Source organism: Labeo rohita, chromosome 19 (assembly GCF_022985175.1).
Source record: "Labeo rohita strain BAU-BD-2019 chromosome 19, IGBB_LRoh.1.0, whole genome shotgun sequence".
Classification (NCBI taxonomy): Eukaryota; Metazoa; Chordata; class Actinopteri; order Cypriniformes; family Cyprinidae; genus Labeo; species Labeo rohita.
This window is the reverse complement of record NC_066887.1, coordinates 27,647,232-27,659,317: the sequence shown is the minus strand read 5'-3', so window position 1 is coordinate 27,659,317 and position 12,086 is coordinate 27,647,232. Positions and strand designations below refer to the sequence as shown.

Below are 12,086 nucleotides of genomic sequence, written 5' to 3'. Positions count from 1 at the left end.
ACATTTTTTAAGTGTTTCTTTTATGGTTTTAGTTAACTATAATAACCTTGGTGCACTGTAAAAAATGCTTTTCTTAGATTTTTTTTTGTCTTGTTTCCAGCCAAAATATCTAAAAATTCTTAAATCAAGAGGGATTTTCTAGACAAGCAAAAATTATTGTTTTCAGAAAAAAGACATCAATTTTAAGTGAGTTTTTGCGTAGAACAAGCAAAATAATCTTATTTCAAGCAGAAAACAGGATTATTTTGCTTACCCCTATTGGCAGATTATTTTTCTTGTTTCAAGCAAAAACTCACTTCATTTTGACTTGTTTTTTCTGAAAACAACACAATAATTTTCACTTCTTGAAAATCCTTCTTGATTTTAGAATTTTTAGATATTTTGGCTGGAAAATCTAAGTAAGAAAAGCATTTTCAAGGAGAGACAGAGAGTGAGTACTTTGTTTTTACTGAATGAACACATGGCTCTCTGTGTGTGTGTGTGTATTTGCGTGCACTGTCCACTGTTAAGTGCCAAAGTGCAATAAGAGAATCTGATGTTATGGGAGGCGACAGGGAGCAGCTATTCTGCTGTCAGTCAGACAGACGGCTGTAAACGGACAGCCACACACACGCGCACACACTGCTGCACGGTGTTCCAGATTGCTCTGGATCAGATTTATTATCCCGACACAATGAGGAAATGATAACTCACTTCAGAGAAGTGTCACAGATGCAAACATTTCAGCTGTGGCCAAAGAAAACAGGTTTGCCAATCTTTAATTTTTAAAACTAAAAATATACTGATTCTGTATTTAGGTTTTTTTAGACTAACTACAAACCATATTTATTTGTAGGCATTTTTGTTTCCGGAGATCTCTTATTTCTTCTCAATACTATTAAAAGAGCGAAAAATGATACATGTTACTAATTCCAAAATACTGTACTTTAGCTGGTTTTACCTTGGTGTGTTTGGGTGAATATCGTATTTATGACTGATTATCCAATTTGTTTACAATTTGCTGAATATATTGAAGAAAAAGTGTAAGATATTTAATCAAAATAAGACCTTAAAATAAGTCAAATATGAACACTGGAATCTTAAATTACATTTGAAAATTATTTTTCTTATTTATGATTTCTTTTTTTTTTTTTTTCAAATGATTGTATTTTCAGATTCCAGTGTTTATTCAGTATTTTATGTTTTACTTTTACATTATATCACTAAGATATGACTGGTTACATTTCAACCTGTTGCTTTTCTCATCTGGGTTGTGCATATATATGGTTGAAAAATTGTGAAATATTGACTTGATGGTAAATTACCTAATTTTCGAGTCAGAGAAGCTTCATGCCATTGTCAGTTCTTACTCGTGTTTCCCTGTTTAAAGCAGATTCTGATAGTCTTGAGCTTTAACTTTCACATCTGAAATGTGAAAAAAGTCACAATTTCCTAATTAATTAGCAGCCTTTAATCGTAAATTGGTATATGTCTTTTTAAAGTCTCTTTCTGAGACACAGTAATTTATCTTGATCACTGTAAGTTAATAACTTTCAGCATTAATAACTTTGTGATCATATGCCACTTCTTTATGTAAATATGAAACTTTGGTTAATGTGATTTATTAAATTGTGAAATGTTTGCAGTCAGAAACAACACTGGAATGATCAAAAATGACCTTCTTGTTGGTAATGTTATAGAGTGGCCAATACCGTTTCTGACAATTGTTTTATTTTTCCCATTTCATTTCTAGAAGTTCAGTGGTGTTCCTCTACTGTTTATTTTAATACAGTGCTCTGGTTGGGAGCTGTGGTGTCAGGCTGTAATGCACTTGGCTTGTTTCATTTCCTCTTTATGGGAGGTAAAAACAGGAGCATTTTATTTTGCGCAAAGGCTCATATTCGACCGCCGAGCCTTCCCGTTTCCAGTGGTGTGATGTCTTTAGCAAGAACAGCTGTGAACATTGCAGCATCAATACGAGACATACAGCACATTTTTGTTTATCCTCATTCGCTCTTGAGCGAATCCACAGCACAACAGAGCCAATTTAATCAGTTGTGTGTGTGTGTGTGTGTGTGTGTGTGTGTAAAGATGCGCAATGCGTAAAAGTGACTCCTGCTTCCGAGTGCAGGTGAACAGCGACGGGAAGCACATCTACTATGTAGATTCTCTTTGTTAGTCTGTTTAGCATTAGTGTTCATTAATTATTTAACACAACAAGTGGTAGTCTCAGGTAGATCAGCCATTGATGAATAATTAAAGCTGTGAATGAGGTATGTGTGAGAGAGAGAAAAAGACCGCGCAGATGAATCACCCACCCAGCTGGATCCAGCGGGAACCTTCATTGAGAGACGCAGAGTAATTTATGTAGGGAGTCAGTGTGAAAAATCTCAGCATGAACTGCTGGAGGAACTCGACGGTCCTCTTAACAAAATAGAGATTTATCCATTATTAACCATCTAGAACACCCGAGCAACCACACAGCAACACCCTGATAAGCATCCAGAACACCCTAGATATAACATCACCCTGATAACAAACCAGAACACCTTAGCAACGCCCTGACAACCACCTAGAAGACCTTATATATAACATCACCCTGATAACAATCCAACACACCTGTGTAACCACATAGCAACACCCTAACAACCACCCTGAACATCCTAGCACCTGCATAGCTATGCCCTGACAACCATCTAGAAAACCCTAGCAAATACATATCAATGCCATGCCAATTTTCCAGAAGATTCTACCAAGCACATAGCAATGCCCTGGCAACCTTCCAGAACACCCTAGAAAAACATCACCCTGATAACAATCCAGAACACCTTAGCAACACTCTGACAACCACCTAGAACATCCTAGAAAAACATCACCCTGACAACAATCCAGAACACCCAAGTAACCGTATAGCAACACCCTGACAACCACCTAGAATGCCCTAGATATAACATCACCCTGATAACAATCCAGAACAGCCGTGTAACCACATAGCAACAGCCTGACAACCACTTAGAACACTTTAGATATGACATCAACAATCCAGAACACCTGAGCAACCGCATAGCAACGCATTGACAACCACCTAGAACACCCTAGATATAACATCACTCTGATAACAAGCCAGAACACCATAGCAACACCTTGATAACCACCTAGAACAGCCCAGATAAAACATCAACCTAACAACAATCCAGCACACCCGAGTACCTGCATAGCAACACCCTGACAACCACCTAGAATGCCCTAGATATAACATCATCCTGATAACAATCCAGCACGCCCATGCAACCACATAGCAACACCCTGACAACCATCCAGAACACCCTGGATATGACATCACCGAAATAACAATCCAGAACAGCTGAGCAACTGCATATCAACACCCTGACAACCACCTAGAACAACCTAGCAATCAACTCCATAACCACCCTGAACACCCTAGCAACTGCAGAGCAATGCCCTGACAAACATCTAGAAAATCCTAGCAATCACATATCAATGCCTTTCCAGAAGATTCTACCAAGCACATAGCAATGCCCTGGCAACCGTCCAGAACGTCCTAGCAGCTGCATAGCAACCACATAGGAACACTCTAACTACCATTCCCAAAACCAAGATTGCTAGTTCAACCATAATTCATATTTTCTTCAGAAAATGTAAAAATGTAGTCGAATATGATGCGCTCCGTCATCTCACACTCTCTCTGTGTGTTTGCATTATGAGATATAAATATATCTGTAGTCTAGGAGGTGTATGTTTGTACTGAAGATCTGCACTGAATCAATTTTTCACCAGCGTGCCCACGCAGACTTCACTATCAGCTCCGTCTACTGCTGCATCCACCCACCACTTCCTGCGGGGGCAGTCTCGCCACACACGTGTATGTGTGTGTGTATGTAAGGAACTGACAACAAATGGTACTGATTTGTAAGCATTCTCGGCGGGTAAGACGTGTGATTTGATGCACACAGAGATGTTAGTGCACAGGATATCATTGACAGATGCGTGTGGCGTGTGTGGGTGGGACGTGGAGGTCATGATCCACGAGTGTTGTGTGAAATCTCAGGAGAACAGACTAATCGTAGTTTGCATCTGTAGAAGTGCCGTCAAACCTGCAAACAGTGGTTATTTCAGAACTCAGCTAAAGACTAAATGAAACTTACGCTGTGCAGCATCTGTGACAATGTAGATTATCAAAGAAAATCATTTTGTTTTTGTAAAAGTGAGAACTTATGCAAAAATGGTTTAACATTATACAGTACTGTTCAACAGTTTGTGGTCAGAATTTTTAAATGTTTTTGAAAGAAGTCTTTTTATGCTCACCAAGGCTGTTTGTTTTGAATAAAAATACAGTAAAAACAGTAATATTGTAAAATATTATTGCAATTTAAAATACTTGTTTTCTATTTGAATATATTATAAAATTTATTCAAATAAAATTCAGTAATTTATTCCTGTGATGTAAAGCTGAATTTTCAGCATCATTACTCCAGTCTTCAGTGTCACATGATCCTTCAGAAATCATTCTAAAATGCTGATTTGCTGCTCAAGAAACATGTATTATTACCAGTGTTAAGACAGTTGCTGATCCCAAACTTTGAAATGGTATTGTATATGATTTTAAACCATACTTGTCGCATATACTTAGATTATAAGCATGCCGTTTTTTTTTTTTTTTTTATATTTATTGAGAAAATGCAGGAAGCTCATATACGGCTCTGCATTTGAAAGAGTTTCTCTTCACGAGTTTCTCATTCTTTGTGATTCCAGCCGTCTTTTTATTTTCATGCATTATTAAGAGCAGCCACGGGCTCACAGTAGTGCGCCTTATCAGTAATGTGCCGTTCTCTGCCGCTGACTCTAGAAACATCTAACACAAACTCTCCAGACGTTTCCTAAAAGTGCTGCTGTTCTCAGACGAGAAACACATGGAAAGACGAATCCTGAAGGAGTGGTTTTAGAGCTCTCCCAGTTTTCAGGAGATCTTGATTCTTTTGTGTAGATGAAACTATTCGGAGCACTGCAGCACTCAATGTTGTATGTCTTGCGCTCATGCTTGTCTTATCTCGACTCTCAACAGGGGAGTTAGGGAATTACAGAAGGAGAGATTACTCATTTCAGGAGGAAGATAAGAGGAAGTTTGGGCAGCAAGTGATGATGCAGCTAATGAAGACAGAGTGTTGCGTAATGCAGTTTGAGATGCTGTAGTCCTGCAGTGAAGTGTGCGTGTGTATATATTTGTTTGTGTTGGGGTGTGTGTGGGCTCTGACAGTAATGAGGAGGGGAAGGTTACTGACTCTGCTTCTGGTAAGCAGCTCCCTTGTTTGTCTCCTGCATGCTGATTGGTGGCTTCAGGCTCATCCGAGTTTCCTGTAAGGAAACCTTGGGAACCCTGTGAACTCTTGTTGATGGTCCTTTCTCTAGCAAAGGATGGTTTATATGCTGTTTTTTTTTTTTTTTTTTTTCATTGCTTGAACAGTGTTGTGTATCGTTTTCCAGTATTCATTGTGCTCTCTGGTCATTTGGCTGCAACTAAACTTTGCATTGTATTCACTATAAGGTCATGATTTAAAAGGGTCAGATTATAAGAAATCAAATTTCCCTTGACAATTTGATTGTAATTATCAGAGTTTGATGTACTATGAAAACGTTCAGAACACAAAAATTCGCCAGTTCAAAAAATTCAGTTGATGGAAACTTGGCGCATCCAGTCATGGTAAAGTAAAAAAATTAAAAGTAAAATGCAAGAGTTTTTATACAAAACTGGTCTAATGTTATACTTACTGTTCAAGATTTTGTGGTCACCAAGATTGTTATATTTTTTATGCTCACCAAGGCTGCATTTATTTGAATAAAAATACAGTAAAAACAGTAATATTGTGAAATGCTATTGCAATTTATAATACCTGTTTTCTATTTGAATATATTTTAAAATGTAATTTATTCCTGTGATGCAAAGCTGAATTTTCAGCAGTGATTATTCCAGTCTTCAGTGTCACATGATCCTTCAGAAGTCATTCTAATATGCTGTTTGGATGCTCAAAAAACATTTCTTATTATTATCAATGTTGAAAACAGTTGTTGCGTAATATGATGAATAGAAGGTTTATAAGAACAGCATTTATTGGAGATCTAATTTAAGGTCTTTTAGCATTATACACTACCAGTCAAGTTTTTGGACAGTAAGATTTTTAAATGTTTTTTAATGAAGTCTCTTCTGCTCACCTAGCCTGCATTTATTTGTATTTGAATATATTGTAAAATCTAATTTATTCCTGTGATTTCAAAGCTGATTTTTTGTTTAGCATGATTACTTCAGTCACATGATCCTTCAGAAATCATTCTAATATTCTGTTTTTCTGCTGAAAAAATAGCTTATTATTATTATGTTGAAAACAGCTCAGTAGAATTTTTTTCAAGTTTCTTTGAGTAGAAAGTTCAGAAGAACAGCATTTATATAAAAATAGAAATCATTTGTAACCATATAAATGTCTTTATCATCACTTTTGATGTTTTGATTTAAAGCATCCTTTGCTAAATAAAAGTATTGATTGCAGTAAAAAATATGGATTTTCTCCCCAAAAATGATACTGACTTCAAGCTTTTGAATAGTATAGTGTATAATGTTACAAAAGCTTTTTATTTCAGATAAATGCTGATCTTTGGATCTTTCTATTCATCAAAGAATCCTGAAAAAAAGTAATCAACTGTTTGAAATATTGATGATAATAATAATCATAAATATTTCTTGAACAGCAAGTCAGCATATTAGAATTATTTCTGAAGGATCATGTAACACTGAAGACTGGAGTAATGATGCTGAAAATTTAGCTTTGAAATCACAGAAATAAACTACAATATAAAATAAATTCAAATAGAAAGCAGTTATTTTAAATAGTCAAAATATTTCACAATATAACTTTTTTTTTTTGGATCAAATAAATGCAGGCTTGGTAAACAGAAGAGATTGAAAATCTTACTGTCCAAAAACGTTTAACTGGTATAGTATATTTGCTTTCTGTCACTTTTAATCAATGTAATGTGTCCTTGCTTTTAAAAATGTGATATGATCTTTTTAAATGTTGCAAGAGAAGCAAGAGGTCAGTGTACATGTAATCAAAAGGCTTTTCCGGGTGCCGTTTTAAAACAAACAGTTCTGACGTGACAAATAACTCTAAATGTTCTAAGCGGATGTTATTCCAGTCCTGCTACAAAATTCAAGGGTGTAAATCTCAAATCTGATCCAGTGTGGTTTTGTGTGGAAATCCTTGAGCAATCAACTGAGGTTTTTGGCTCCATTCCTCCCAAAGGAACAGCGTGGGATTGCTGGATTTGGGGGAATCCATGGAGTAAATTCCATGATAGTGTGTATGTGTCGAGTACGCGCATGCTCGGATGTTAGTTTCTAAAGAAGAAGTTTTTATGTGTGTGCGAAGTGGCAAGATAAAAGACGTGCAAAGGAACTGCTAAGTTCACTACATTCTTGCAGTATTTCCTCCTGAATGGCGTGATTCTTTTGTTCTGTCTGTGTTTTTGTGGATGTGGTAGTGTTACTGCATGCATGACAGGAGACATACAGGTTGCATAAGATACTTCAGTCATGTGATTGCCACAGAGTGACATAAAAGCAAAGATGCTGTCTGATTTAATCAGATCTGGGGTAGAGGTATGAATACTCTGTTGAGTGTTTGGACATTTCACTCTGATTTAGTGATCCACTGTTCTCTAAATTAGATTCTCTAGTATTAGATTGTGTGCTGTTTTTTTTTTTTTTCCTTAGTGCGTGTGTGTGTGTGAGCCAGGCTGGTTTACGGGCACTCAACCTCTGTATGCCATAACAAGTCCTACGCTATCAGGCAAATTACTTTAACCTTTTGACACCTACTCTGTTATTTGTCAAAGCATGTGGTGTGGAAGACTAACAGCAGTGTTACACTGCAGCACTGCGGCCTCTGATGATTTACATGTTGGATGTTGCAAACTGTTGAGTCTATTTTGCCACTGTAGATTAGATAAAATTGACTTTTTTTATGTATATGTTTTTATTTTCATTAAATTCAAATTGCCTTAAGCCACCTAAACAGATTGGGACTAGCAGGTTTTGCCAGCTCTTGCCATTTCTGTTGCATTATGCATCAGAAGGCCAATGAACAGTCTGAAACTATTTTTCTAATGACCCTGCTCTTTAGGACAGGTACATTCAGTCCAGCTCCCATTTAAATTTGTTTATGTGAATAAGCGCTACCCACACACGTACTGATATTTATAGCTCGTGCTGCCACGGCCATTAAAACCAGCGCTCTGATCACATTAAATTTCCATTAGCCTCTATGTCGTTAGCGCACATACGCTAACATCTAATGAAGTCTCCAAGACCAATCGAGATGACCAATGCGTGTTCCTTCGAGGAAGAAAGCCGTTTCAGAATTCCTTGTTGTCATGGCAGCATTAACCAGGGGAAATTTCAGCCTGTTTTATTGTCCTCATTTGCCACCCTTGTGCAGCAACTCTGTTTTCCAAATCTCACCGCTAAGTGTTCCACTGAATCTGAGGTTTGGAGTTGGTGTGGCTGTTGGTTTGGAAAGAAAATCTTCTGTGTGTGGGAGAAACTGATGGATGAAGAGAAAAAGATCTGGAGAAGCACTGAAGGTGGACCAACTGTTGCCCATCTACTGTTGTTTGGCCCATATGCCATTCAATAACAGTTGGCCGTCATTTCATTTAATAGCAGTTCAGGGAGTTCCTCACAATACACTACAGTAGATCCACCACATCTACATATGAGCTATGATTTGAGAACACTATCAGAGTTGAAAAGCGGAAGGGAAAATCTCTAGAGGAGATTCTTTGCATTGGGTTCATGACTAGCAACTTTTTTGCAGTTTCTCTTCTTCTTTCACTCTTAATTTTGTCATGAGGTTCCTTTCCTGTCAGGTCATCAGACTGTATTTGTTTGACAATTATATTCATTGCTTGGTATCAATTTTGGTATTGTGTTATGTAGCCCCACCCACAGCTGAATCTCATTGGTCTAAAATCTCACTCCACTTTGCGTTATATTAAACACCACAAACGTTCTTATTGGCTGTGATTGTGATGTGTCATGCAGCGTTTACTTTTTTAGTGTGAATGGCCAAATACTTGTGATTGTCCAACCCAGGAAAACTTTCCAGTGATATGTAGAAGTTAAAACCAAGTGTAATTATCTTTGTAATGATCTTCCTTCTATATGCAAAGAAGCCACTTTGCATTCACTTAGTCCACAGTTAAGGAAGCAACACCTGCAGCCACTCTCTTTTGCTTCAACCAGAATATTATGATTTTTGATTCACAGGCTTTGAGTTCTCTGGAGTTCTCGAACACCATCTTATTCTGAGATTTCTGGGATAGGGTTGGACGGAGGAGATCCTATTTGTGGTTTATTGAGTAACATTGTTATATGATCCCTCTGGCGTCCATAAGATCCATTGATTGCACCAAACAATTGAGGGTATGATCGGTAAATCCGGATGTGTGGTTAGACCAAGCGGTTTAAGCTCATCTGTGGTGACTCAGCATCCAGAAATCCCCCAGATGATGGTGCAGAATGCGATTGTGTTATAATTGGTGATGAATGAGATGCAGCGATGTTTAAGGCAGTTAAGTGGTAAGAGAACAAGGAAGAAGACTAGAGTGGGAATGAGTGGAGTTTCCATTCTTAGGGTTTAGATGAGCCCTCCAGAGGCATGGAGGAAGTTCAGGCTCTCACGGACACACCAGTCATGCCGACCTTGGAAATTCAAGCTGTTTTTGCATGTTTACATACAGTAACAGTTAAGTGACAAAAATCTTTTTGTTTTCACCGGGCATTGTGTGGTTAATGATGCTGGATGTGGGTTGAAGGGAAAGATTTGCTAAGTTTGGGTTATTATAAATATACTGGGTTATACAACAAATTGCACCTGTAGAGAGAGAGGGAAAGGGATGGGGGAGTTTTTCAAGGGTGTGTCTTCAGCCCATTCATCGTGACAAAACATGCTTCGACCTCGGTCACTGGGCACCCCCCTTGCAACTCCACCCTGTTCAACTTGCAGTTAAGTCTTTCCCGTTACAGTATCCGGGAGTCTCTTAGTGGCTACGGCATTTTTCCAAACAGCAAACGAGGATTCTTTCCGAAACTGCTTTGGTTCTCGTTCACAGTGAGGCGTTGTTTTCAAAGCAAGCTAGTGTTTGCTCATGCCTTGTAATGGGGTTTTGTGGTTGAAACACACCACACCAATCTCTTCTGCTTTTCAATGCTTTTTTTGTATTTGTGTATGTGGTGGGTGGGTGGGGGGGGTGTATGAGACTTAGGCTAGTGAAAGGAGATGATTGCTTCTCATTCCCCACATCTTGGAGCACATGTACATGCATACAGTACATAAAAACACACACACATTCCTGGCTGCTCTTATATAATAATCAGTAATTGCATTCTAATATTGGGTATATTCTCAGTGTGCATATCCCTCCCACACATACAGAGCAGATGATATGAAATTTGAAATGTCTGCTGTACCCGTGAGATGTGGAGAAGAACGGTCCAGTGTCTTTTGCAGGCTGTTATTGTAATTATTATATTAAAGACACAATATGTATGTATGTAATTTATTTTTTAATTAAAATATCCAAAAACCACTAGAACAGTGTTATATATTTTGTTGACTTGTGTACTTACATTATCCCAAATCTTTCGAATAATGTTTAAATCCAGAGAAATGCTTTAGAGCAGTGTATTGCACTTGTCTCTCATTAGCAATCGCTCCAGCGGCCTCGTTTCGCTTCCACGACTTTCAGCCCCACCCTGCTTCATACTTACAGTGACCTTCATAAGTCTTTAATACATTAGCTCATCAATGATTAAGATTTCTGCCCGAGTCCCGTTGTATTGCATTGGCTTGTGAGGATGAAGACAACAACTCCAACGATTCCACACTCAATCACGGCGTCATCAAACTACGCCTTTGTTTCTTGTTTGTTTTGAATATGCACCCTCTAGTAGCAAAAACGTACATATTATGCCTTTAATTAAGCCTTGGTAACCAATATCTCTAGTATTGATAATATATTGATTTAAAAAAATTCTTCTTCCGTATTTGACACACTTCAACTGAAAATAAAATTAAATCTCTTTGTTTTTCTGTTTCAGACAAAATAGAGGAGGCACAGAAGGAGCTGAAAGACCCCAAAGCTGCACACAAAGGTATGATTCATCATTTAAAATTCCTTTCAAATGCAACATCAACAGGAAGCTTCTCTCCTCCTTAATACCAAAGAGGTACGAGCATGTCTGTAGCTTTAAAGGGGAATAGCTAGGTTTCTTTGTGCAGCAGTAGAATCACTCTGTTCATTACAGCACTCACGTCCAAGGCAAAACCTTTTCTGTGTTGAATCCATGGCAAATTCCAGCATATTGTTTCAAACATACCTTCATTCGGCTTCCCAAAGCAAACACCATTTGCTTCCACTGGACTGTATCTGTGAGCAGGTTCTCTGGATGTCCTGAGGGTTTCTAGAAGCTTCAGCACCTCTGTTGGCCTTCACCTGCAGGCACTGCGTTTAGCTCTGCTGCACTTGTACTCTGTAAAAGAACCTGCCACAATTTGCATCTTTGGCTTAATCAAAAAATGCAGGGGCAGCCATTTAAAAGCCACGTTTCACCAGCATACATGAAAAAAACAGCATGGATGTTGCATAATAGGATGGAATGGGAAAGTGTTAAAGATTGTATAAAAGCAAAAAGAAAACCTCTGACGTGAATAAGCAGTTATAGTCTTTAGCTCTATGGTACTGCTATGGAATTTTTTAAGCATCTTGTACAACGTAAATAAATGTAATCCCTAGTTAAAATAATACAATAATATGACCATAATCATCTACAGTGGTAGCATTACAGATTCGTTTTGCATATGTTTAGTTTATTCTGGCCCTCTTTTTCTTAGTGTTCATGTTGGGACAGGTTACATCAGAATGCCACTGGTTTAAGAATGCGTAAACCCCTTCTCAAAATACAGCAGGCAGTGATGTCACCAGTCATCTCCATGTTAATCCTGAATCCGTTAAAGGCGGTTAATTAGCTCAGAGCT

The 12,086-nt window shown here is 37.9% G+C and overlaps 1 protein-coding gene across 5 annotated transcripts in view; it reads left to right on the top strand.

The window, feature by feature from the left end:
* Positions 1-12,086, top strand: part of hivep1 (HIVEP zinc finger 1) — a 73,699-nt gene that overhangs the window by 48,265 nt on the left and 13,348 nt on the right. For 3 of the 5 annotated variants that reach the window (XM_051136631.1, XM_051136630.1, XM_051136632.1), the window contains exon 3: positions 11,150-11,203. In XM_051136631.1, coding sequence (XP_050992588.1) covers positions 11,150-11,203 — 54 coding nt within the window. Of the gene's footprint in view, positions 1-594; positions 746-11,149; positions 11,204-12,086 lie in introns of those variants that run through there. The other 2 variants (XM_051136633.1, XM_051136629.1) reach the window with 2 other exon arrangements.